Source organism: Artibeus jamaicensis, unplaced genomic scaffold, assembly GCF_021234435.1.
Source record: "Artibeus jamaicensis isolate MK-2021 breed Jamaican fruit bat unplaced genomic scaffold, CSHL_Jam_final scaffold_369, whole genome shotgun sequence".
NCBI classification, from domain to species: Eukaryota; Metazoa; Chordata; class Mammalia; order Chiroptera; family Phyllostomidae; genus Artibeus; species Artibeus jamaicensis.
Genome location: NW_026522042.1, coordinates 8,054,714 through 8,082,631, shown reverse-complemented (window position 1 = coordinate 8,082,631; position 27,918 = coordinate 8,054,714). Strand labels below are relative to the sequence as shown.

The window sequence follows — 27,918 nt, the reverse complement described above, 5'->3', positions numbered from 1 at the left end:
TATATTATGCTATATGCCTACTGAACAAAAACAAAATTATCTTAATTCATTTTTGCACATTAGAATGTTAACTACTGATCACATTCCAATCCTTGTGCAAAAAATATTCTGAAAGGCCAACCTCAGTTATAATAATATATAACTTGATTATAAATGGAAGCATTTGGCTATGATTTATTATGCATGCTTATTGCTATCAAAGAAATAAGCAAAGTTTTAGGTTTACTGTGCAAGAATTTTAATTAGATTCGCGCACATCTCAAAAAATTCTATTGTGTGACTTCCGGGTCTTGGAGTTAAGTCAACAGGAGAAGAGTCCAGTGAGGTCACGGATGAGGTAAGAGAAGCTTCTGAGGATTTTCCGTGAGCCTCAGCATCTGAATCACTCCTTTGGCAAGATCGATAGTTGCTAACTGATCCCGACCTCTGTGGCGTAGCGGTCCCTGACTTGGCTTCAGTCATTTCATCTGGGTAAAACAAGAATTCAAGTTATTATAATCCATTACACCCACTACAAAAGAATTTTAATAGTACTTCATTTTCTTCTCTGAGTGTGGCCATTGACTAGCCAACAAGAGCATGTCTATTTTGAATACTTTCTCAAACAGAGGAAAAGCACCTGTGTGAAATTACTCACCTTTTAAAAAATAATCTTACTAATTTATTTATTTATTTATTTTTAGATTTTATTTATTTATCTTAGGAGGTGAAGAAAAAGAGAGAGGGAGAGAAATATTAATGTATGGTTACTTTTCCTGCATCCCCTGCTGGGAACTGGCCTGCAACCCAGGCATGTGCCCTGACTGGGAATCGAACCACGATCCTTTGCTTCACAGGCCCGCACTCAATCCACTGAGGTACACCAGCCAGGGCTTACTCACCTTTTTTACATACAACATGTATTCTCCTGATGGCTAATCAAGATTGGGTACAGTACACAGCTACTCATCAATCTTGCAATCCAAGATTAAGAGCCCAATAAACTAATAACTTGTGGCTTAATAACCATCATTCCCTAGCAATAAAAATTAACCCCTCTAAAATAAAATGCACAGAATAAATGCACTCTTTGAAGATATTTTGGAAATCATCTCATCCAACTCCTCGTTTTTTTGATATGAAAAGACACCCCCAAAAGTTAAGTGACTCCCCATGGGTAACAAATAAACAGAGAACCCAGATCTCCTAACTCCCATCTCGGAGCTTTTCACTCTCCATTTTCTCTCCGTATTTGATTAAAGATCTCATAAAAGAGCAGCAATGCTCCAAATCATGGCAATGAACAAAAGCAAGAAAAAACTGAAGTTAGGAACACAATACAAAAACAGTAAATGGTCGCTGCATTGGTAAACATAGGTGCTGAGGTCGAGAATCTGATCCAAATACAAAGAAGTAAAACCACTCCGTATCTCAGACTGCAGTAGGACAGGCTGGCAGACAAATGCCCTTTAGACGTAAAGATGAGCAGTCAAACAGGTTTGGCCAGCCCATCACAACCCATCCGTCTCTGTGATACTATGTAGACTCTACCTCTGAGTTTATAGGGAAGATAAAAAATTCGCGCGTCACTCTCACCTGACGATTCCATACAATCTTAGAGGAACAAAAATGACAACACATCTTAACTCAATTGATCTGGCCAATGAAGAAAGGCCATAAACATTTAAGCACACTTTTTGAAAGGTAAATAAAATTGGAATCATGTAACTAACAAAAACTATAAAAGATGCTGTCTCTGAGTTCAGAGGAGAAAATCACCAGAAGCCCCTACAAGCGGGTCTCTCCTAAGTGGCCAGCAGGAAATGGTACTCAGCAAATAGTTCCCTGTCCTGTGAGCGACTAATGAAATCTACTTACTGCGCCTTTTCGCTCAGCTCGAAAAGCTAGTAACTATCCTCTAATCCTTAAATGAAAAAAATAAAAATTTTATTAAGTATCAGATATAAAAATTATTTAATGAAAATGTACAGAAAAGGCAATGATTATTTCTAAATAAAACATTTTATCTTGTCAGAACGAACCACATTCAAAAAACAGAAATGTGGCAAAAACATCACTTTAGGACCAGACTGCACCTGGCTTTAAGGATTCCACAAGAGAATCTTAAAAAGTCAACATGCTCTAAGATTACAAGAATAACAAGACTCAAAGATGCTGACATTGCAAAGGCATAATCTCACGTTTTACATTCTTTTACTACTGAGTTATTAGGAATGATTCAAGAAGCTTCAGAAAAATCAAAGACTAAAAAGCCAAGTTAGGTAACAAAGTCTATTATTATTATGCCTCTCTGGTGTTTTGTGATGTACATACCATCAATACTTCGGAAATCCAATAAATACGTTCGACTGTCCACTTGGTATAACTGTAGGCTCATTTTGGAGTACGTACTTGTCACAGGATTCTTTCTTCGAACTCGCAAATAGTATGGGTTTACAACCTAGCGTATTGTGTGGACAAAGACAGCGTCAAACGCAATTCTTCTACAAAACACTACAGGTTTGCAAATGTACTAATTAACAGTCAGAATGCTCTTTCCCTCCTACCTTCCATTCATAATCCAGTTGTTTAATTGCTCTACAGACTTCTGCCATGATATCATTTGGTCGACTCTGACTTCTAATTCCCAAATGCCATTTTGCTTTCCTTACACCTTGGTGTTTGGATTTCTGTGGATTTAACTCATCGAGGGTATGGCGTGCCCTTGGTGTTTCGGCAACCAAGAAGGGCACTCGTTCGGGATGGGGCCGAGTCAAATGGTGATCGTCGAGAAAAGAATCAGGCGGGCTGGTGGCCAGGTAAAAATCCTTGGCCTCGTTCATGATCCTCCGGTTATCGATGATGAGGTGGTAGGCGACCGCCAAGGGGTCCTGGTGGTTTCTGTTGTACAGGCAGCTGAGGACCTCCTCTTCGGAGCACTCGAACTTGTCACACACCTCCTTCAGGGCTTCATCATCGATCATGGTGGAGCTGTACGACGGGTCCTCCGGAAAGAGGTATTTTGGAAGATCCTGCTTGAACCACTCGTGTTCCCTGAGAGAAACAGGCAGGGCCAGCAGAAGGACTGTGAGTACAGATGAGACTGAAAGCAACGGTCTGGAGAACTGAGGATACAAATTCATGTGTATTTATACTCATACTATATCGTCATTTTTTTAAACGGAGACTTTCTGGCTCACATTTCTTTGTATGTTTTAGAGGAAATGCTGCGGCCTCCCTCTGATTTCAAGAGGGAGAAGGCATCACTATAGTAACAGGAAAAGAAACGCAGATACTTTAGATTACATTTAAACTGTAAAAATGTTAACAAGAAAAAGCATCTCTCACTCAGATATTCCACAGTGTGAATCTCAGAACATGATCTGTCCCTTTCGTCAGCTGGTAGGACCACGCCCCGACCCTGCGGCCCATCTTGGCGGGTCTGCAGCCCAGTGAAGGGAGAGGACCTGGGCGCTGCGTGCCCAGGTAACCTTTCCTCCTCCCATCTCCCTGACGCTTCCCTGTCTCCTATCCCAGATCCACACCTGATTTCCTCCTTCCTTGTCCCTCCATCTTGGAGAAATGTGTCGTCTACTGAGACTTCTCCAAAGACAAATTCCCATGGGGGTGGGGGGTGGGAAGGGACAGAATAGTAGAAGAAACATTGCTTGCAGCCAACTGTAAAAGTCAGAAATGGCTCACCCAGCCCTGACCTCTGTGGCTCAGTTAGCTGGGAATTTTCCTGCAAAGAGAAAGGTCACCAGTTCGATTCCCAGTCACAGCACATGCCTGGGTTGTGGGTTTGGCCCCCAGTTGGGGCGTCGACCAGAGGCAATCAATCGATGTTTCTCTTGAACATCAATGTTTCTTTTCCTCTTTCTCCCTCCCTCCCCTCGCTCTAAAAATAAATAAAATGAAGTATATTTTTAAAATTTGAGAAGTAAATTTGTCACCATCACTTTTGTGATGGTACCATCACTAACAGCTTATTTAAGCTATTAGTTTGAACCACATGAAAACTGCCATGTGGACAGACTTTTTACCTGCAGAACAGCAATTTCATACATGATTCAATGTCTGCTACTACAGAAAATACATGTCAATGGCTATTAAAATGTCCTCATTCCTTGAGATGAACAAAAGGAGAAAATATAATTCGTAATATCAGAACCGAAATTGCCACATTAAGTTTACTACTGAAGAGTGTTAATCCTGATGGGAACACACAGAGTCAGACACGAGGCACACTGGAGAACAGCTCAGAGGACCACTATGAAAATCGAACAGTCTTCTGCTGTCCTTTCTTTATTAGTTAGTTTTTAATTTAAAAAGCAATGCAATGTTCATTATTATAATTTCAAAACAAAGACGCATAGTAAAAAGTGCAAACCCTCCCTCCTCCCAATCCTACGTCCCTAAGGTAGCCAGTACGGTGTGTATTTTTAAATAACAAAATTAATAAATGTGTCTATACACTATTTTTAACATAAAGACAGCACAGGCTGCCCTCTAACTGTTTCTGTCCCTTCCCTCACATCACCGACACCATGGGATCTGGCCGCCCCCGGTGGCTTTGTCACCTGATGTCTTTGACTGTGGCCCTCTTCATGGGGTCCACCTGCAGCATGTGCTTCAGGAGGCTGATCACAGAAGGGTTTAAATACTGCGGGGTGTAGAAGATGCCGTCACATATCTTCTTGAAAAGGGTTGGCACGTGGTCATCGTCAAACGGAAGGGTCCCACACAGTAGCGCATAGAGGATGACCCCGCTGCTCCATATGTCTACCTCCGGACCCGCATACAGTCTGTAACAGGAAACACCCACCGGGTTAAATGGTCACCACTAACTTAAGGGTCCGTCGCTGTGCAAAAATGTTAAGAATGGATACTGAGTAAGTACAAGGGGGAACCCCCCAAAAAACTGGAATTCATCTTCTGGAGGGTGGGCCCCTGGAAATACAGGCTTCCCCACTCAGGTGAGTGTTCTAGGAACCTGTCTGTATCAGTGCACCTGCTGGCACTGCTGTGAGAGGCTGCGTTTGTTCAGCTTCACGGAATTTCTTTTGAAGACTCTTCCAACACGTCTGCCCTTTTCATGATGGGTGATTTACGAGCACGCCTGCTGACACCAAGCAGTGTTCAGCAGTTTTTGGCCAAAAACAGCCTGACCCCAAAGCCGTGCCCTCCCTATTCATGCAATCTCCCCCTAAGCTACTTTTTCTCTTTTCCCCCATGAAAAAAGTCCTCAAAGAGAAACATTTTGCTGATGTGGAAGAAGTGAAACAGAAAACAGGAGAAGCACTAAAAGGCATCATAATTGACGGGGGTTCAAAGCAGTGGAAACCGTCTCGGTGGGTGTACTGCATCATGTAGAGAGCACTTTAAAGGTGACTGAGGTTTAAACACGTTAGAATAAACACACGGCTTTTTATAAATAGATTCTGGGGTTTGGGGGGTCCCCCCTTATAACTATTAGTCAGAATACAGCTTGTGTAATCAATGCTGAATACTACACATAAAGATTTTATACTAATTCTATCAGTACTTTCTTTGAAAACAAAAGAACTTTTTTTTAAGTTATAGACTATAGCTGAACTTCTGTCCTCCCTACCTTACACAGTCCTTATGAGATCCAACCAATAAGGCCAAGCCTTGAACAAATATATCATCACTGAATTTAAAACCCTCATAGTCTGGTTACAGAGGAGGGAGTAAACGACCTTGGCCGGAGGCTGGGGAAGGCAGCCAAGCGCACTGGTTCACAGACCACTGTGTTTGCAATACACTGTAGCCAACCGACTATGCTAGTTGCAGACTATTAGAAAAGCCATTCCAAGTTGGGCTTCAGAGAAAGGACTTATTTAAATTGTTAAATAAATTGTTCTACTGATAACAGGCACTGTTTTGAAAGTAAAAGTTCCCATTCATATGATCTTACATAAAGGCTTATGCAAACCAAGAAAATCCAACTTCAGTCATGGCCTGTTGCATAAATGCGTGACCATGATAACTTATTTCTATTTATTTAACCTTGCCCCCAGGATCTGGGGTCCTGAATTGTTTTCTCCCCTAAAGAACTGAGACAACACAAATGAAATATTTATTCATAGAATTTTAAACATTAATATAAAATGATGAAACTCAGTAAATCTAAATTTAGGATGCCTCTGCCTTATTCATAGCAATGACCTGACAGAAATACTTCTCCGAGCGAGTCAGGCAAGCGAGCTGATGGACACAGAAGGAAATGCTCTAATGTCTCTGCACTGCGAATTAATCAGGATGTGGGAAACGCAAACAAAGAAACACGTTTTAAATAAAAGTTCTTAAAAGTTAACTATTAAAAACTAGCAAACAAAAGCAACCTTCTGTTTTGAATTTCAGTGGTATAGTGAACAATTACTCTTAACGAAATTAAATTTCCCTGTTGTCTAAACTATTCAAAAAGCTGTACCTTACAAAGATTCTCATCTTCCCAAACATTAGGTTAGTAAATTGAGAGGCCAGATTTTTTTTAATTTTGCAGTCTCTAAAAGATTTTTTAAATGAAAATTCAAAATGCACGAGGTCTGAAGATTTTACTAATACTTGAGTCCAATTCTCCAACCTTAAGCTACTACAAAATACCATCTATTTAAAAAAAAGGTACACATTATACTTTTAATTCTTCATCTAAGTAAACAATAAGCCATTCTAGCTATTAGATATTTCTGTATTATTCAAGTTTTTAATGTGGTACCTCTCTTTAAAACTCACTATTGTTAAAGCTTCAGTTTCTTCCACCAGGAAAATAACTGTTCTCATCTAACTACTTTACTATAATATTGACTTTGCATACCAACATTTTCCTCCATAAATGGAGTCCTTAATTACAGTGTTTTATTCTTAAAACAGAACATTTTCTGGATAAGAAAAGAGTAAGCCTTAAGCCTCTCTCCTCTCATCAGAATTAAACACTACAGGCACTACAGACTAGCAAAAGCCAGGCGAGAATGACCATTACAAAGGCATGGAGGGCGGGGAGAGTCAGATACTACCTTCCTGAAATTACTTCGGGTGCAGCATAGTTGGGGGAGCCACAACTTGTTCTTAAAAATTCACCATCTGACATCATGTTTGAAAGACCTGAAAATGCACAAAATCAACTACTCAAGATTTCCCAAGGACAAAAATAAAAGCAAAACTCCATTAAACAATACAAGTGAGTTTGCATTAAGGAAATAAATCATTTTATGCTTTGCTCTAACAAAATTTATAGTTTTGTTAGAACTATAACATTCCCAAATATTTTGCCATTGTGCCCTAAAATTTGTCATGTATTTCAACATTTAAAATTAGTGCACTTTGGGAGTTTAATGTGTATATATTAAGCTATTAGTTACTGTGCTTACTAGAATAAACTTGACGTTTAAATTTTACTAGTACAGAAATTACTAAGGAAAAATGTAGAACAGAGGAGTAGAAGAATTAAAAGTTTCTCTCAACCCCTGTTCTGATTCTTTAATAAGATATAATAATTTCAGAAATCAAGGTTTCCTCATAGTTTTACTCCAAAAAGACATCTCTGCCTTCCCCAAAATGTCCTGTATAAAAATGATTAGCACAGTTGTGGTACAAGACAGTCAGATAATGTAGTCAACTACCAAAGAACAAAACAAAACAAAACAATAATAGCTTAGGGCTGCCGGCACTGCTCAGTGAATCTCCAGACACTAAAACATATACACACTCAAAGCTGAGGAGAATACAAGACTCTCCTCTGAGTGGAACCGAAGCAACAGAAAGTTGCAGAGATTCATTTTTCACTCAGATTTCATAATGCTGATGGCCATTTAGGTAAGAAATAAAGGGAAAGTAAACTCACTTTGATGATCCGAATAATGTTCCTCAAGCTGAAATCATGTTTTTCTCAAGTTGAAATTGGTTTTCTATCATTTAAAATACCCTTTCTTTGCCCTGGCTGGTATGGCTCAGTGGATTGAGTACCAGTCTGGAAACCAAAAGGTCACGGGTTCGATTCCCAGTCAGGGTACATGCCTGGGTTGTGAGCCAGGTCTCCAGTTGGGGGCGTGTGAGAGGTAACTGATTGATGTTTCTCTCACATGTCCATATTTCTCTCCCTTTCTATCTCCCTCCCTTCCTCTCTCTCTAAAAAGTAAATAAATAAAATAAAATAAATACCTTTTTCTTCCTAAAATAACTTTATTCATATAGTTTACCTTCTGGCTTTCCTCGCTTGCATAACTGCACCCCAGGCTCTTTCCTCTCTCTCCATAACTGATCAAAAGGACACACTGGCAACAGGTCGCTAACTCCTCCTTCATATGTAACAAATGGGCTCCGTCAAGTAATGTCTCTACTGCCACCGACTTACACGGTTTGCCCGCTGTCACAAAACGCAGTTTGAAAGACACACAGCTAAGAAGAGAGAATTCCTTATTTTCCCCTTCGTATATGTGCTCGTGAACAGAACAGTGCAGATTCGCTACTCTGGGAAACTCGGTCCGTGACACACAGGTACACGTTATCTGAGGACACACGGCGGCCCACACAGCGAACGGAGGAAACCGAACCCCTCACCAAAGTCGGCTATCTTGGCGTTCATGTGCGCGTCGAGCAGGACGTTTTCCGGTTTCAGGTCCCTGTGGACCACCATGTGCCTGTGGCAGTAGTCCACGCCAGAGAGGATTTGTTGGAACAGACGTCGACTTTCTTTTTCATCCAGCTAAGAAAAGCAGAGAGACATCTTAAAGGTGTGTCTTTCCAAAGAAATTCTTCTACCTACAGTTCTCCGAGCTATAAAACCGTACGATGCACGAACCCTTCCAATGAACCTCACTTGTAAGATACTTCTGAAATGCACAGGAGGGACAGGCAGCCGGAGCGGAAGTGCTCAGAGGGTCCCGGAACCGAAATCGGCAGCCCGGCCTGCTACCGTCCGCGCCCTCCTGAGGGCGGCGTCCCAGCCTGCGCTCCTCCCGTCTCACCAGCCAGTTCAAATCACGCCGAGTTCTGCTTAAAACTAGGCTGCTTCCTCCCATAAGTTCAGAACGTTTCATCATCACTGTGCCACGTAGTGTTTAAGGATATATAGCAACAAGTAAAACAAAGGGCCTAATACAGTTGATAAAAATAGACAACTAAGTAAATGAGTGACAGTGCTCTGGAGAAAAATAAAGCAGGGTAGGACACAGAGAGTGACGTTGTGGTAGGGACACTATTTTAAGCTACAAGAGGAATTAACATTTAAGCACTGCTAATAAATTAGCAAGCAACCATCTTATTTTATGTTCTGAAATAAAAGACATTTTAATTCTAACAAAAGAAAAACCTTAATTTCATTTATTTTACAAAAATATAAAAGCATTTATCTCTAATCTGCTTACTGAAAAAATTATGCTGCAAATACATTTTTTAGCTCAATATTTATTTTATTTTTAATTTTTTCTTTTTTTTATTGTTGGTCAAGGATGGTTGTCTCCATTTTCCCGCACATTTTTGAAAATAGTCTTTTAAAAATTCTTTTTTTCAGCCTGGCTGGTGTGGCTCAGGTGGCTGGAGCACCATCTACAGACTGGACTCCCCGTCCGGGAGCAGGCCCTGCCCTGGTGTGTACGAGAAGGCAGCCCCAGACAGTGTTCCTCTGTCACAGCAACGTCTGTCTGTCTGTCTCCCCTCCCCCAGTCTCTCCCTCTAAAAGCAATGAGAAAACGTCCTCGGGCAAGGATAAAAAAAATAATAATAAATAAATAAAATTAAAATTAAAATAATACAATAAAATACTCTTTCCATTTATCTGTATTTCTTTGTTTTTTCCATAATCATTACTTAGACATACTTGCCCCTAACAAGTCATACTTAATAAAAAGCTATTAATCCTTTAGGTGAAGGAGTCTACTACACAGTTCTGTGACCACAAAACTGAACCACAAATTAGCATTCTCAGAGTAGACTTTTGTACCTTAAATGACATGGACAATCTGGGAGAAAGATGAAATGATTTTTTAATGCAAAATTAAAACTACCAAAGTACTATGATATCCTTCCTCTGAAAAAAATACGACTGCATTAGCAATCTTAACACCTTTACTTCTAGAAGAAATGTAGGTTCATTTTTTAATACTTTATATCAAATACACTAAAGGAAAAAAAGAATGCATTCTAAATGTGAAAGAGAAGAAAACTGATTAAACAAAATGTAAGTGGTAAAATAAGTAGACAGGCTACAAAAATGAAGATTACACTATATTACTAACACAGCACGAAGGAATGAAGGCGGAAACTGCGACGGAAGATTAGAAAAGACAAAGCACATTTCTGGTTACACACGGCAGGCTGAACCGTCTGTCTATGCTCCTTGAACTATTACTGAAGTGGCATCATTAGATAAGGACAGACAGAACCAGAGGAGACAGCTATCAGGGGCAGCCAAACTGGAGTGTGGATGCACAGTGATACACACTTCACCGGCCAGAAGACCCCTGAACACAAGCCGACGGGGATGGAAAGCAGCCATGAACCTGCCTCTGCACAGGACCCTGGAAAACTCGGGAGGTGGGAGTATTGGTAATTTTTGAAGGTAGAAGCAAGAGGTGGGCTGACAACCAGTTGAAGAAAGAAATGTCCAACTCCCCTCTGCTAGGGAAGAAGACCGTGATTTACTCTTCAGTGAGGCTGACCCAGCTCTGTCCTCAAGGACTCCAAGGCGGGCATGAGGCGCCAGAAGGAAAACAGGGGGATTAAATGAAAGTCGACAAACTGACCGGGAACACCCTGCAGCCCCCACCCCACTCAGGGAGCCGGCAGCTAAGCGGGTGCTCTCAGGGAGACCGGAAGGCTTCTTGTGGAGCGACTGTCTACCCAAGGAAAGGTATTCATGATTGCTGATGTGCCCTAACACGACGGCCGGGTCGCCACCTAGTCAACCTGTGGGGAGGCCCACCAATCAGTAAGTTCCACCCGCGTGAGCCTGGCCTATAGTACCTCGCTTTCCAATGCAGGGACAGTGAATGAGGGGGGGCCAGTGCGCAGAAGACAAGGACCGACAAAGGGAACGACAGCAACATAATGAGACGGAGCACAGAGCGTGCAGAAACAGTGCAGGGAACACAAGAAAAAGTTTCACTGCCATTTTCAGACAGATAAGAGTATCACATTTGTGGAGGAAAAAAATAGGCTATTTAAAGAAAGAACATTTCAGGAACCAAGATCTTTGAAATAGAAAATGACAAATGAAATTTTAATAAGCAACAGATAAAAACTGAAGAAAATTCCCATAAAGCAAACTGACCAAAAAAAGAAAAAGAAAAATAGAAAAGAGAACGAAGATCCCCCTCAATGTGTGCCTACTTCCATCTTCTCCAGGCAGGAAGGGACGGAGGGGTAGGAGCGGGAGGCAGCACAGTGAACAGGGAAGTGCAGTGTCTAAAACTTCAATGAACCACGGTAAGAACTGGCCAATCAAAATTAACGTGAATAATAAGCTGAGTCTGGTGAAAGTAAACATACAGAGGACGAAGGAATGAATGATGTAAAGACCTTCAGACTGGGAAGGAAACACAAAGGGTTCTCAGTTCTGGACACGGCTCTTCCATGAGAGGCTTCTGCGCGCCACGCAACCTGGATGTGAGAAACGTGTGGGCGGGGGCAGCGTGCGGGTTTTGTATCTGTTAACTCAAGACTGCTCAAATGTCTTCTAAAGCTCCTTCCAGTCTAAATTCTTTAAGTCTAATTCCTGCTTCCTTCATGCAGCCTGTTCTTACTACTCTGGGTACATCAGATTTCTGAAACCAAGAAATGAATGCAAGCTAAATGTGGTAGGGCTAACCAGCAAGGCCTGGCTCTGTAAGTATTAGGGACATTTTGTAAGGATTAAATATATACAATATTTCAAGACATATATTAAAAGCATTTGTAGGCCCCAGAGCATGGAGCCTAAGGATCATGAGTTCTGGGATCTCGTTACAATTCTGTCATGAATAAATCACATGACCTTGAGCGGTTACATACACTATATACACTGTGAGTCTCCCCACATCTGTGTAAACTGACTAAGGAAATAATCTATAAGGTCCTTACTATTCTAATAATCTATGATTCTAGACAAATATATGACTAAGGGAAAAGATTATTAAATAGACCTCTTAACAAAATTGCTTTCCAGTATCTTAAAGCTCATAAGGGACAAGGAGAATTACAAAACAGATACAGGATTAAATCAGAACTGCTTACCCTTCCATTTTTACAGATATAATCAAATAGCTCTCCTCCTGAGACATATTCCATCACCATGAAAATGTCAGAAGGTGTACTGATGACCTGGTACCTGGTGAGAGAAAACATTGCCTGCCAACGTTAAAACATGCATGTTTATTCATTCAATAAATGTCTACTAAGTGCCCACAATATTCCAGGTACTGCACTAAGAGCTGGGGAAACTGCAGGAAGCAAAACATTTCCGCCCTCCTGGAGTTCATGTTCTAGGAGCCAGGAAACAAACATTAAATGAACAGGCAATGAGTCGGGTGGTGGCACATGCTAGGAAGAGGAAGAGAGCAAACCAAGGGTGATCTTTCACATGGAGCCCAAGGAAGGCCTCTCAGACAGAGCAGTATCCGAGCAGAGCCCCGTGGAAGTCAGGGAGCAAACTGTGCCACTGTCCAGGAAGGAGGTGACCCAGGCAGAGGGAGCAGCAAGCACAAAGGGCACCCCCCAGGTGGAAGCCTGCCTGGCACGTTTAAGCCATGGTAAGAAGGCTGGCAGGGGGAGCTGGGACAGAGAAACAGACGTGGAGTCGAAGAGGTAACGGGAGACCCAAGGGCAGAGAACCTTCCAAGCCATGACAGAGCTGTGGCTCTTACTCTAAGGGAGACGAAGGTTTTAGACAAAGCAGGCGTGTGGTCTGGCCTAGACACACGTTAGCGGTGGCAGCATCACGAAGAACTGACCGTAGATAGTCCAGGTGGACGCAGGAGCTGCGGAAGCAGTCCCTGCGCAACCTGGAGGCAACTCAGACCAGGCTGATGGCTACGAAGGAGCTGGAAGGAAGATGTGGGATGGAGGGTGGGAAGTGAGAGCAACGGGGAAGTTAAGTTTCCACCCCAAGGAGCTGGACATTCACCGAGACGGTGCAAACTGTGGGGAGGGCAGGTTTGGGAGGGTAACAGCTCAGTTCCAGCCAAGCGGCCTTTCTTGTGCTCTGTGGACACCCATGTGGACGACTAAAGCAGGTGGTGGGCACGAGCCTGGGGCTACGGGAAGAGGCTTCGAAGCAGAGGTGGGTGTTCAGGGGTCATCAGCGTACGGATGGTGTTTACAGCCACTGCACCTCAGTAAATGAGGTGAGTGGAACCGATCTGGACTCAGCCAGCTCAGCACAGAAATCGCAGCAGTTTCAACCTGCAGTCTGTGGAACAAAGCTGAGCAGTAAACGAATCATCTGAAAACCCTACAGCTGGAGACTGTAAAACAACAGTAACAGCACTGCCCTTCTGAGATACTGGGTTCCTGATCTTCTGAACAGTTACTTGTTTGATCAGATGTACACAACACGGGAGAAACCCTTTCCGCTGCGTCAACTCTACCGAGGCTCACTGACGTGTGGATGTGGTCCTAGCAATCGCTGCGGGCTCTGCGGCGCGCAGGGCACTGCACGCTCTCCATCAGAAGGGCACGGATGCAGAACACAAAACAGCACGGGAAGGTAACGGCTGACGAGCACAAGGGCAGAGCAGGGACACAGGCTTAAGTGACATGGGATGGGGTGAGACAAACACAGGAACAGGAAGCAACTTCGAAAGCCTCAGGAACAGACAAAGGAAAAGACAGTCATCTTTCTCACTTCTCGTACTAATTAGGCAACAAAAGTGATGAAAAAAGTGACAGCACTGTACGTGATACAATCGGAGCTTACAGTTTAATAATGTGAGGATGCCTGAAGAGCTTGAGGTTCTGGATTTCCCTGCGGATCTTCCCCACCACGTCGAGGCTGCGGATCTTCTGCCGGTTGAGTATCTTCACCGCAACTTTGTGCCCGGTCAGCTCGTGCCTGCCGACTGTGGGGGGAGCGTGTCAAGGTTAGTGCCCGGCCTGCCGGGTACTTACGCAGACATATTCCAAGAGTGGTAATCCTAGCAGTCTGGGAAATTTCACTTCCTTTCACCCCCACCCGACTGCCCGTGTTTACACGAGCAGGTAAGTGGGAGAACACAGGAGAACCAGAAACACTGGCTCCTTCCAGGAAGCTGGACGGCTAAGGGAGAAAGGCGAGACAGAGCCTTCTGTTTGCACTTTTAAATTCTCTTCATTTATTTTTCATTCATAAAACTATAACATCACACATACAAATTGAATCACACACGCATTTTTTCTTTTGGTGTGCAGTTCTACAGATTTTAACACGCGTGGGTACTGGCGTCACCACCATCACCAGCAGACACAGACGAGCTCCGTCACCCCACAAACCTCCCTGCCCGTGACCCTGGGACCCTCTGAAAACGTGGTTCGTGGGCATGTAGTTTCCATTTTTTAATGTAAGAAAAAAAAATTAAGTGATTATCTTTTAATTTTGAATGCAATGCCCTGATATTCAAGGGTGACAGAATTCGGACATTTCTACAGAGGCAAAGTCTCCAAAAATCTCACCCTTTCTCCAGAACCAAGACGAGGGTACCCACTACAGGAGAAAAACGAACAGGACCCCCAATATGGTAATGGAGTGAAGTCCTAGGTGAACAGATACGCAGCAGGCCCGGAAGGCAACCAATCCACACAGAAATGTGACAGGGAAGCCAACGTGGTTACTTCCATGGGGGGGAGTCTTCCAGGTGTGGAAGTGGGGAATACTGTACTGACAGAATTTACAGAGACATTTGAAGATGTGGGGAATTTCAATGTAGGTTCAAAGAAAACTAAACATGAAAACATGAGGTAAGAACTCCAGGGAAATTAAAAGTTCTATAGAAAATATAGTCATGACATTGGCTTACCAAACAGTTCTGATACAGTCACAATTGTGGAAGCACAGAATGTGGATTTTTCAAAGAATGACATAAGGTTATTAGGAGAACGAAGGGGTAGAGGAGAGGTATAAGAGAATATCTCCATCTACTGTAACAGGAAGTCAACAAAAAAAGCCTGTCACTAAGAATTAAGAGACAGCTTGTATACATAAATATGTCAATTAGAAATGTGGAGGTTTTTTAAGATTTTATTTATTTGTTTTTAGAAAGGGGAAGGGGGGGGGAGAGGAAGAGAAACATCAGTGTGTGGTTGCCTCTCATGTGCCCCCCCACTGGGGACCCGGCCAAGAAGCAGCAGCTGAGAGCTAAAAATGGGGACAGAACCTCTTAGCACTATTTGACCTTTTAAAACATACATGTATTACTTTACAAAAAATTTAATTTTTAAGTATGTGATTCAGGGTTTTAGCTTTACAGGAAGAAAATGGTCTCTTTGAAATTAGAACTCAGTGTGTAAGACATTATCAGAGAGCTCTCCCTGGCAATCTGGATCATTACCAGCTGAAATTATGGTAATGATAGAAGCAATCCCTCCTTCGGCATTTGTATTTGTTGTGGGCTGACGCATGTCTCTCCCAAACTTTATATACTGAAACCCTGACCCCTCGTACCTCAGAATGTGACAGTATTTGGAGACGAGGCCTGCAGAGAGGTGACTAGGTTAAAATGAGACAATTCAGGCAGGCCCGAACCCCTCCTCGCGGTGTCCCCGTAAGAGGAAATCTGGACACACAGAGAGACCCCAGGGGCACACAAGGGACACTGTGAGCCCGGAGGGGAAGGCGGGCCACCTGGAGTCGAGCTGCGAGGCCTCAGAAGGAACCAAACCTGCTGCCACCTGGATCTCAGGCTTTCGACTGCAGACGGTAAGAAAGTAAATTTCTGTTGTTAACGCTATTCAGTCAGCAGCACATTGTTTTGGCAGCCCTAGCAGATTATTACAATATTTTTTACTATTTCTAAGTTCAAAACTCTATATTGATACTTTGAACTTCTTGTGTTTAAAACGTTATCTAGCCTGGCTGGTGTGGCGCAGTGGATTGAGCACGGGCCTGCGAACCAAAGCATCTCCTGTTCGATTCCCAGTCAGGGCACATGCCGGGGTGGTGGGCCAGGTCCCCAGTAGGGGGCGCGTGAGAGGCAACCACACATCCCCCTCTTTCACTCTCCCTGTTTCTCCCTCCCTTGCCTTCTCTCCAAAAATAAATAAAATCTTTTTTTTAAAAAAACATTATCTTAAACAAAGAATTTTTCTCAGGCCAATCTTACTTGGCTTTCCAGCTTCATCTGGAACTCGGGATGGAGCCGAACCTCCCCATCCCTGCAAACCCCCAACAAGGAGAGCCCTGCAGATCAGGTTCAGAGGCTTCTGCTCCCATTTCTCCCCACCACCCCACCAAGACAATGAGTGATTGGGCCAGAGCCAGGGAGGGGGCTGCTCCTCGTTATTTTGAATTTTTTAAGCATTCGCTACTCTGCTTAAATATTTTAATTAATAATGTTAAACCCAAAGCCAAATTACACAGATATTTCACAACGGGAGAAAAAAGTCTTTGTTAAGTAAGACTCAAAGTGTTTAATCATAGTCCTAATTCTCAATCCTTTTCTTCCTTTTTTTAAAAAAGATTTTATTTATTTATTTCCAGAGAGAAGGGATGAGAGAAAGAGAGACAACATTGTTTGGTTGCCTCTCGTGTGCCCCTTACTGGGGACCTGGCCCACAACCCAGGCCTGTGTCCTGACTGGGAATCAAACCGATGACCCTTTCATTCGCAGGCCAGCACTCAACCCACTGTGCCAGTTCAGCTTTCATTTTGACCAGACCCTTTAATTAACCTTCATGGTGCCTCTGAAAAGCAAATCTCACAAGCTAATAAGCAAATGTCCAACTGCAGCCCAGCCTGCTGTAACCAAAAGGATTATCTCAGAATCAAAGAGTAAAGTGCCATTTTTAAGCTACTATAATATAAAAGGAAACTCTAAATTTAAATACCCTTTATATAATTCAACTAATCTCAAAACCATCCATGGCTAAGAAATTATAGCAGCTTCCTGAAAGATGGCAGAGTAACGGAATGCACCGTATATACGACAAGGTCTGTCTGGAAAAAGTCCAGCCATTGTTAACATAACAAGAATGGTTTGTACAACACTGCTGTAACCTGGCAGCCAAGGAGTGTGGACTGGACTGCGCATGTGTGAACAATGAGGACTTCAATGCAGTAGCCAGTGGGGGGCGGTAGACACTGTTGAGTGAGCACGTGCACTGTGTGGCCATCCATTCAAAAGAACTGAGTAAAACAAAGAATCTGCATCAAATTTTGCATTAAGCTTGAACATCCCTCTGCGGAGACTACTGAGATGATTCAGAGGCCACAGCCATGGGAAACTGGTGACTGGCAGCTTCACCACGACAATGCACATTCTCATGCATCACATCTCATGCAGGGTGTTTTTGTGAAACATCAAATCATCCAGGTGACTCAGTCACCCCACAGCCCAGAATTGGTGCCCTGTGACTTCTGGCTTTTCCCAAAACTAACATCACCTTTGAAAGGGAAGAGATTTCAGACCATCAATCAAATTTAGAAAAATACAACAGGGCAGCTGATGGCGATGGGGAGAACTGTGTGAGGTCCCCAGGTGCCTGCTTTGAAGGGGATGGAGGCACCGTTGTCCTGTGTGCAATGTTTCTTATATCTTGTATCTTCTTCAATAAATGTTTCTATATTTCATATTATATGACTGGATACCTTCTGGACAGGCCTTGTGCTTCTATCAAAACCTTATTAAAATATATGTGAAATTAGTGAGGAAGAAAACCCTACAGCCACAGTGAAAATGAACTGTGGAAATCAAGCACATTCTTATTCCTGATAAGGCTTTCTTCATTTTCCAATACCAAACAGACGTGATTAAGAGCAATCAACTTGACTGTGAAAATACAATTCAAGAAGTATTTTCTTTCTGAGATCTAGTTTATTGATATCTAAAGAAGTAGTAATCTCATCTGTCTTGCAACCCCCAAAACCTCCAAGCCCTGTCTTACTTACTAGGAACCTTTGCCCATTACCTGCAAAGATGAAACACTGGGAAATTCGCACACTATTGGTAATGCTGGCCAACTGAGACTTGGAAATATTAAAGCAGAATCCATTTAGGCCTGAACTCCATCATAAATCAACCCGTCTCCTCTCACATCATACCCTGCTCAATTTAATTTCAACCCTAAGTAGCTTTAAGAAACAACTGGAGCTATTCAAACCAGACCATGCACCATTAAACAGGGAACTGCAGGAGGGGATCCAAAGCATTCTCTCAAGTGCACTCCCTTGGCGCCCTGTGCTAAGCACCTACGCTCTGCCAGTTCATGCCGCCAGGAAAAACGGCACTGACCAAAAGTAACCTGGGTCCTGCGACCTTCCTGGCCTCCAAGGATGACCAAAATAATTATAAGGTTAGAAAAAATTATAGTACCAAAGAAGAAAAGGGGGGCAGAGAATACACATTAAACTCACCCAGAAGTGAATGTTTTAGGAAAAATTACTAACTACTTCAGGGTGATGGTTAACAGAATGTAGAAGTTATGAAATTAGAGCAGAGCAAGACAAATTTTGCATCAAAAGTAATTTCAAAAGCAGTTAAGTTGTAGCAAAAATGTGACAAAAATTTATAGAACACATACCAAAAAATAAGGAGGAAATTAGCAAGAGTAAGAGGGAAGGGAATACGGAACCAAGTAAAATTTAATTCATGAGTAGAGAGTAGAGTATCATCCCACCTACAAATAATAAAAGTAACCCCCAAGGGATAAACAGAATGAAATCGAGGTACAGCTCAAAACTCTTTTCCTCATACATGAATGTCTCATCAGATTAGAAATCAGCAGTATAAAGGCATAACTTCTTCACTTTTTTAGAAAACAAGCACCCAAGTCCAACTGTGCAAACATTCACATAAAAATAGGGACCGTGGCCCGGGGGGTCGGCGCCCAGCCAGCCATTGCAGAGTCATTCGGACGCACATGTGCGCACACGCGAGATAAGAGGGCAGTAAACAGACAGGGTGCGTGACTAGTTCCTTGTTTTTTAATGGAAAATTAATATACTAATTCCTTCTTCATGGCTGGGTAAGCTGAGAGAATATTTTAAGGGCACAAAAGAGTCACCAAAGTCCTAGAACAGTATTAAGGGTGACATTCATTTTCTAAAAATCTGTAGTTCCCCTCCTCAGAATTTAACTTAGAATTACGTAGGTGAAAAAATGTGCATAAATGTGTTTACTACAGTGTCTTACACAAGAACAAAGACTGCAAATAACTAAAATGACCAATTGCAAAAACCAGTTTCAGACACTGTTATTCCCACATAATAAACTCTCACAGGAAGACTACAGAAAACATTTTTATAAATGTAAAAAGAGCAAACAAAATTTATCCACACACTCTACATTTTCCAGCTATGCAGACAAAGTTTACATGAACATGATTATGTGAAAAGTTATTCTGCAGTGATTTTTTTCAAATTGTACTTACTATATTGTAGTCTTTCCGGTTGAAAAAAATCCAAAAGGAATTTAAAAACAAAACAATGAAGCCCTGGCTGGTGTAGCCCAGTGGATTGAGCACAGGCCTGTGAACCAGAGGATCGTGGTTCAATTCCCAGTCAGGGCACATGCCTGGGTTTCAAGCCAGTTCCCTGCAGGCCAGTTCCCAGCAGGGGACACATGAGAGGCAACCATACATTGATGTTTCTCTTCCTCCCTCCTTCCCTTCCCTTCTGAAAATAAATAAATAAATAAAATTAAAAAAAAACAAAACAATGAAGGGGTTAGCAGACTGACCCTGCAGACTGACCCTCTCCAGGAGCAGGACTGAGCGCCCAACACCACCGCCGCCCGAGAGGGCGACCGTGCAGTCAGAGAGGTGCTGACTCTGCAGTCACGCAGACCCGCGCTCCGTTCCCGTGTGAGGCATCTGCTACACGTGTGACTTGGGCGAATTAAATTACTTCACCCCTCTACTCACTCATCCATAAAAATGAGAAAGCCACGTATCCACATGGGAACTGTAAGGAACACACAGAGCAGTGTGCATTTCCATAGTGCCTGACACGGAGTAAGTGCTTGATTAAAAAAATGACAGCTATTCCTTCTCAGGGCTATTTATTTCCATTTCTCCCAGACCTGCCCCCGCCCCTACCTACTCAGCCCTCATCGTTCGGGGATAGCCAGTTTCATCTCAGCTTTCATCCACGCAGATGCATCAGCGTGCCTTTATCCTGGCACCTAAGTGTTAAATAAGTAACAGTTGTAACTTCCACACATCTAGCTCCTCTCCCTGAGCTTCAAACCCACCGACCTGCTCCAACCCTCCCCTTCCCATCAACGCCAATCCTGAGATTTCTGGCTTCCACTGTCCAACCCTTTTCCTGTCTGTGGTTAATTTTCAACAGGTCACTGCTGGACATCCACTCAGACGGCACCAGGCCTTTGGCGGGGATGTCACCAGTACCACGAAACCGCGAGGACACTTGTTGGGTCGCAGAAGAACAGGGATGCAAAACACAGGTGCACTTGACTTGAACTTACATCAGACTTTTTTAAATGATTACTATTTTTAAATATATATAAATCTAGTTAATATATATTATAATTTAGGTATACGGTTTACTAGTTAACACTCACAACATCCCCACTGTGCACCCAGACATGCAGACTGGAAGTCTCACCAGCCTTGGAAGGGCACAGGTGGTGAAGCACGGGGAGATGGACTCACCTGCCCCAGGTTACACAGGAGCGAGCGGCCAGCAAAGCCAAGAGCCGAACCCAGGGCCGTCTGAAAATACCGTGCTTTTTTCCAAATGGTAAGTGAAATGTGATCATTTTTTAAAAAAGATAATCCTCAAAAGGACATTACATAGTATAATAGCACAAATATAAATACCCTTTAATCACACACAAGTAGTAGAAGTCAACATGTCAGAGAAATCCTTAATGTACAGTCTGGTAGTGTGGAAAAGAACAGTGGGCTAAAAATCCATCCGTCCACTTGAGCGGCAGGCAGTGACGGCCCACGACGGCACTGCGGCTGTGACCTTTCTCCTACTGAGAAAACAAATCCAGTGTCCTCAACTCCGTTTTAAATCAAGATACTAAGAAGCCGTTCTACTTATGAAACCGATTTAAAAGTTACTAAAAAACTAAGGTGTTATTAAACGAGAAATGAAGGGCATAAACTATAAGCATATAAAATACAGCAAGTGTGGCGGGTTGAACAGTCTCCCTCCTCCCCAAATTCAACTCTACCTGGGACCTCAGAAAGTAATATCTGGAAATACAGTCTTTACAGACATAATTAGTTATGGCTCTCGACATGAAACCACACCAGATTTGGGGTGAGCTTTGTATGTCATGCCTGGGGTCCTCGTGAGAAGAGAGCGCACAAAGAGACACCACAGACATACACAGACAGAAGGTGGCCACGTGAAGACCAAGGCAGAGACTGAGGCTTTGCTGCTACAAGCCGAGGAAGGCCAGCGGCCAGCAGCAGCCGCAGGAGGCAAGGAACAGACCCTCCCCGGTGCTCTCAGAAGGGCTGGGTGGCCCTGCCAGCCCCGACCCGTGAAAGAATCGGTTTGCTGTGTTAAGCCACCGGTTTGTGGTTCTTTATTACTACAGCCCTAGGATGCTGACACAATAAGTTTATCAGTTTGTGAGTTCTCTGAAATGATATTCACCATTAACATTAACCAGTTAACAGAATTGCTGTCTTTGGAAAACACATGCTATCCACATGCCCAAGTACTCTTAAATGAACACACTGTACAGAGCCAGGGACCGAGCAGAGGCTCGGGGTATGAGCGCCAGTCCCTCCCCTGCGCCCTCACACAGCGACAGCTGTGGAGTCGCCGGGCTGGACAGGCCCCCTGGCTCCTGGCACTTCTTGCTCGTGGGCTGTATGTTCCAGCTCCTGCGGTTTTCTGCTTCCTGAAGTTGCGTCTCATCCTGCACAGACTATCAATAGCCAATGCTTACAGCCCCCTCTCCAGCACTCTAATTCGGGGATTCTGATTTTCCATGGGCTAGAAAAACCATAAAACTAAAACTACTGTAATGGATTTTACAGAGTATGCTCTATGAAACACTAGGACTGGAGACTCTCCACAGAAAAAAATTCACAATCAAGAAAATCTGGGAAAGGACGTCTGTTTTCCCTTTCCGAAATCACTGTGGGCCCTGGCCGGGGGCTCCATCTGTCGGAGCGCAATCCACACCAAGGCTGTGGGCTCCATCCCTGGTCAGGGCCCACACAAGAAGCACCAGTGACTGCATCGGCAAGTGGGACAAGAAATCGGTGTTTCTCTCTCCCTTCCTCGCTCTCTTTCTCTCTCTCTCTCAAATCAATAAACAATATTTTTAATCAGATGTTTGCATCTGATTTAAAAACAAAAACAAAACCTCACCATTACTGGTGTGGCTCAGTGGGCTGGGCACCACCCCACAAACCGAAAGGTTGCTGGTTCAAGTCCCAGTCAGGAGACATGCCCGGGTTGTGGGCCAGGGCCCCAGGTGGGGTTGTGTGAGAGGCAACCAGTGTTTGTCTTTTACAGCGATGTCTCTCTCCCTCTTTCTCCCTCCCTCTCCCTCCCTTCCTCTGTCTCTAAAAACAAATAAGTAAAATCTTAGAAAAAAAAAAAGAAGCTCATGGACTTCCGGCCAAGATGGAGGTGTAGGTAGACACACTGTGCCTCCTCGCACAACCAAAAGGAGAACAACGACAATTTAAAAACAAAAAACCACCAGAACTGACAGAAAATCTGTAAGGAAATCTGACAACCGAGGAGTTAAAGAAGACAGACTCATCCGGACCAGAGTTTCTGCAGAGATGGAGGCGTAGGTAGGAACCCTTCGCTTCCTCTCACAACCAAAAGGAGGATAACGGCCAATCTGAAATCAATAAACAACCAAAAGCACTAGAAGATCAAACTTCATGGAACTCCAACAACGAAGGAATTAAAGAAAAAAAACCAGCCAGAACAACCAGACTGGTGCACCAAGACAAAGAAATAGGGCCCAAATGAAAGAACACAGCAAAACCTCAGAACTAGGAGACAAAGACACTGCCAACCTAACTGATGGAGAATTTAAAGCCCCAGTGATCAAAATGCTCACAGAACTGATTGAGCTTGGTCGAAAAATGAAAGAACAAATGAAAGATATCCAAAATGAAATACAGCAAAATGTTCAGGGAACCAACAGTTAACAAGAAGGAAACCAGGATTCGAAGCAACTATTCGGAACAAAAGGAAGAGAGAAACGTCCAAGCGGATCAGAACAAAGAAACACGAATCCAAAAAAATGAAGAGAGGCTGAGGATTCTCTGGGACAACCTGAAACGTTCCAATATCCAAATTATAGGGGTGCCAGAAGGAGAAGAGCAACAGCAAGAAATTGAAAACTTACTTGAACCAATAATGAAGGAGAACTTCCCCAATCTGGCAAAGGAAATAGACTTCCAGGAAGTCCAGGAAGCCCAGAGAGTCCCAAAGAACGTGGACCCAAAGAGGAACACACCAAGGCACATCATCATTACATTAGCCAAGACTAAAGACAAAGAGAAAATTCTAAGAGCAGCCAGAGAAGACAGTTACTTACAAAGGAGTTCCCATAAGGCTATCAACTGATTTCTCAAATGAAATTTTAAAGCAAGAAGGGGCTGGAAAGAAGTATTTTAAGTCATGAAAGGCAAGGACCTACATCCAAGATTACTCTATCCAGCAAAACTTTCATTTAGAATGAAAAAGGCAGATAAAGTGCTTCCCAGATAAGGTCAGGTAAAAGGAGTTCATTATCACCAAGCCCTTACTATACAAAAAGTTAAAGGGACTTATCTAAGAAAAAAGATTAAAAATATGAAGAATAAAATGACAACAAACTCATAACTATCAACAAATGAACCTAAGAGAAAAGAAAAACAATGAGAACAAAAGCTAAGCCAACAGCCAGAACAGGAAAAGAATCAGAGAAATGGACATCACACAGAAAGACTTCAGTGGGGAGGGGGAAGGAAGGAATAGGGAGGAAAGGGTACAAGGAAAAAGAAGCATAATTAGTAGGCATAAAATAGATGACACTGATATGTCCCCTAGAGCAAGGGACATAAAGGAAAGAATAAACAAATGGAATCTCATCAAAATAAAAAGCTTCTGCATGGCTAAAGAAAACAGTATTAAAATAAAAAGAGAACCAACTGTTTGGGAAAACATATTTGCTAATGATACCTCAGACAAGGGTTTAATCTCCAAAATATACAAAGAACTTACATGATTCCACTCTAAGAAGACAAGCAACCCAATTAAAAAGTGGGCTAAGGACTTGAACAGACATTTTTCCAAGGAGGACAAACAGAGGATCCAGAGACACATGAAAAGATGCTCAATACTGCTATCAGAGAGATGCAAATTAAAACCACAATGAGGTACCACTTTACACTGGTCAGAATGGCCATCATAAACAAATCAACAAACAATAAGTGTTAGAGAGGTTGTGGAAAAAGGGAGTCCCTAATCCACTGTTGCTGGGATTGCAGACTGGTACAACCATTATGTAAAACAGTATGGAATTTTCTCAGAAAACTTAAAATGGACCTGCCTTATGACCCGGCAATTCCATTGCTGGGACTATATCCTAAGAATCCTAAGATACCAATCCAAAAGAACCTATGCACACCAATGTTCATGGCAGCACAATTTACAGTAGCCAAGAGTTAGAAGCAACCTAGGTGCCCATCAGTAAATGAATGGATCAAAAAACTATGGTACATATACACAATGGAATTCTATACAGAAGAAAGAAGGAGCTCCTACCCTTTGCAACAGAATGGATGGAACTGGAAAACATGCTGAGTGAAATAAGCCAGGTGTTGAAAGACAAATACCGTATGATCTCACCTTTAACAGGAAGCTAAACAAGAAAACAAACAAGCAAGCAAAATATAACCAAAGACACTTAAATAGAGAACAGCCTGACAGAGGGGAGAGGGGAGGGAATTTCAGGGGAAAAGGGAAAGGATTTACAGGAACAAGTAAGTATAAAGGACACATGGACAAAAAGTAAGGGGGATTGAAATGGGAAGGAGGTAGGGAGCACTGGGGGGTGGGCTGGGATGGGAGTAAAAGACAGAAAACTGTATTTGAACAATAATTAAATTAAAAAATAGATGAGGAAAGATAAAAATGGTATAGGAAACAGAGGACTCAAAGAATTTATATGTATGACCCATGGACATGAACTAAGCAGGGGGATATTGGAGGGTTTGGGGTAGGGTAGAGGGGGGATAAAGGGGGAAAATTAGAAAAACTGTAATAGCATAATCAATAAAAAATACTTTAAAAAAAAGCTCACTATGTGTATTAACACAGTAAAGGCTCTAAAACACCCAGTAGTAAAGAAACCTGTTCAGTTGTTTAGCCTGGTATTCCACAGTCTTAACTGGAGAGGTTTTTCCTTCTGAGGTTTTAAAATAATGCTCCCACACTGATGACTCTTCCAGAGTGGGCAGTAATCACTCTAACCACTCTTTTCCTCCCTCTTTTTTCCCAGCACATCTTGGTAATTTAACACCATCATACGATAATCTGTGCTTTCGTTACTTATAGGAACAAAAATATTTGCCTTGAACTCAGTTACCAAAATACTTCAATGTTAGAATTTCAGAAGCATTAACACTTGTCGAACTGTAGTGTCTTACAGCTTAGGAAATACACATGACCACAGTTACGCCTTGCAATAATCCTAGCTTTCTCAAAGTGAGACTGAAGCCAAATTAATTGCTCTTCCCTAATGAGTCAGTGCCACAAATGGACTGTGCCAGGATTTGCACCGCTGAGATGCCCCCCTTTCCAAAGCTCAGAGTTTTACCTTTCACACTTCTACCTCTTTACAGTAGTGTGGAGGTGCTGCTTTTGGACAAAGTGGGAAATTTGCATACAACTCTCAGCAAAGGTTACCAGAATTCACGTCTCTCTCACAGGACAGCAGGATTGTCAACTAAATATTAGCCAACAACCCGCTCTTGCTCTCCAAAGGGAACTCTAACTGTGGGATATTGTAACAAATACTCTTCTAATCAGATATGTAATCCTGAATTGAATCAATATCATACTTTGAAAGAGAGGATTTTAAATAAGAAAGAGATACCACCCACAAAGACAGAAATATCTACTGAGGTTATTCTAATCACCTAACGATTTCATTCCCACTCTAAAATCAAAAGGATAAAAATCTCACTTCTAAAAAACTTATCGAAGAAAACAATCCTGGAGAGGGTTAAGCTTTAAAAGCTACACGTGGAAATCTGAGAAAGCTTCCTTTTAAGAAAACATGTCAGGCACCCCAAAAGGCACCCCACAAATCCACATCTCACCCACCAATGGCTCAAGCATAAAACAGAACAACTGAGGCCCAGTGCGGCCCCTCCCAGATCTGTCTCCCTCTCCCCAGAGGTAACCGCTCTCCTGAATGTGGTGTTTGCCTTTCCCACAAGTATGAATCTACAAACAATATAGTATGATTGTTTTCGCATGCTTAGCTTGCAAATTTAATTTTGTATATTCTTTCATTACACACTTCAAAAGTACAAAAGGATACACAGTGAAATGTCTCCCTGTGACCTAGTTCCCCTCCCCTGAACAACTAATTTAAGTTTCATTTGTATCTTTAAAGAGACACTCTATACAGGAGCAAGTATTTATACTTATATACATAGTTGCCCTTCTTTTTTCCATAAACAGAAGATACACTATATATATTGTTCTATTACCCCCTTAGTTTTCCTCTTAAAACATATAGCTTGGAAGCTGTTTCTTAAATTATATAGCTTCTTGCTTTTTTTTTCATTTTTGCAAGGCATATCACTATATGAATAAACCATAATGTAATGATAAACCTATTAGAAAGCTACTTCCAGTCTTTTACAAACAATATGGCAATGAAAAATAACGCCTTATTTCCACATACAGGAATATATAGAATAAATTCCTAGAAGTTGAATTACTGGGTTAATTTTAATAAATACTGTCACACTCTGGTAACAGGAGTGGGGGCACTTGGAGTAACAAAACACAAATCAAGCACAATTCCAAATTAACCCTATTTTCTGTTTAAACTTTCCCCTCAAAATGCTACCATTAAGTTACCAAAGGATTTTTTTAGCCTGTAACAGGAAACAAAATAATCATGATAAATTCACAGTTCCCTCATAGATTCCTTGTCTATGTTGATTTCACCAGTGTGTTTAACTAACTTTAAAAGCTCTTTCTACTCCAAATTATCTCCATTGAAATATATGGCTAAGCATATTATATGTAAGAATTCTTGTCAAATTAAGGCTAGCGTACGTTGCCGGTATCACCACTAGGGGAGCTATTGTTGCCTGTTCACTGAGCATCTATCTCCCTCTTTCTCCCAATACCCATTTCTGTCTAGGTGTCTACCCTGTCCCCCTTCATTATCCAATTACTTCAGAAAAAGGTTCCCCTCCCCCACCCACCACACACATACACATACACATACACACATACACACATCCAAGAGTGGCCATATCCCTCCAAGGGCAATTCCACTTCCCTTGCTAGTGCCTAGCTAGGAGCCAAAGCCTAAGCCAGTTGGCACAGGGCATCCCTGGCCAGAGGGACTGGATGAGCCAATGAGATTCATGAGAGGAACACCAACATTCTCTCCAGAAAGAATTACAGAAAGAGACATTCTTGGGTAGGTTGAGCTGAATTCTCTATTGGGGCAAAAAGCACCCCAACTGTTTAACAACTTAAAAATGCACTGGTTAAGGATTTTGGGCAACACCTACTAATGTATTTATGAATAAGCTGAGCCGTCCCTATGAAACCTAGGATCCTCTGGC

General features: G+C 42.4%; 1 protein-coding gene across 3 annotated transcripts in view; it reads right to left on the bottom strand.

The window, feature by feature from the left end:
• Positions 1 to 221: 221 nt before the first annotated feature.
• PRKAA1 (protein kinase AMP-activated catalytic subunit alpha 1) overlaps positions 222 to 27,918 on the bottom strand; it is a 29,636-nt gene continuing 1,939 nt past the window's right edge. Inside the window, exons 1-9 of one of the 3 annotated variants that reach the window (XM_053657300.1) lie at positions 19,534 to 19,553; positions 13,892 to 14,033; positions 12,211 to 12,304; positions 8,560 to 8,704; positions 7,017 to 7,104; positions 4,560 to 4,784; positions 2,547 to 3,033; positions 2,314 to 2,440; positions 222 to 467 (exon numbers count right to left, since the gene is read on the bottom strand). In XM_053657300.1, coding sequence (XP_053513275.1) covers positions 223 to 467; positions 2,314 to 2,440; positions 2,547 to 3,033; positions 4,560 to 4,784; positions 7,017 to 7,104; positions 8,560 to 8,704; positions 12,211 to 12,270 — 1,377 coding nt within the window. In that variant the 5' untranslated portion in view covers positions 12,271 to 12,304; positions 13,892 to 14,033; positions 19,534 to 19,553 and the 3' untranslated portion in view covers position 222. Of the gene's footprint in view, positions 468 to 2,313; positions 2,441 to 2,546; positions 3,034 to 4,559; positions 4,785 to 7,016; positions 7,105 to 8,559; positions 8,705 to 12,210; positions 12,305 to 13,891; positions 14,034 to 19,533; positions 19,554 to 27,918 lie in introns of those variants that run through there. The other 2 variants (XM_053657299.1, XM_037138527.2) reach the window with 2 other exon arrangements.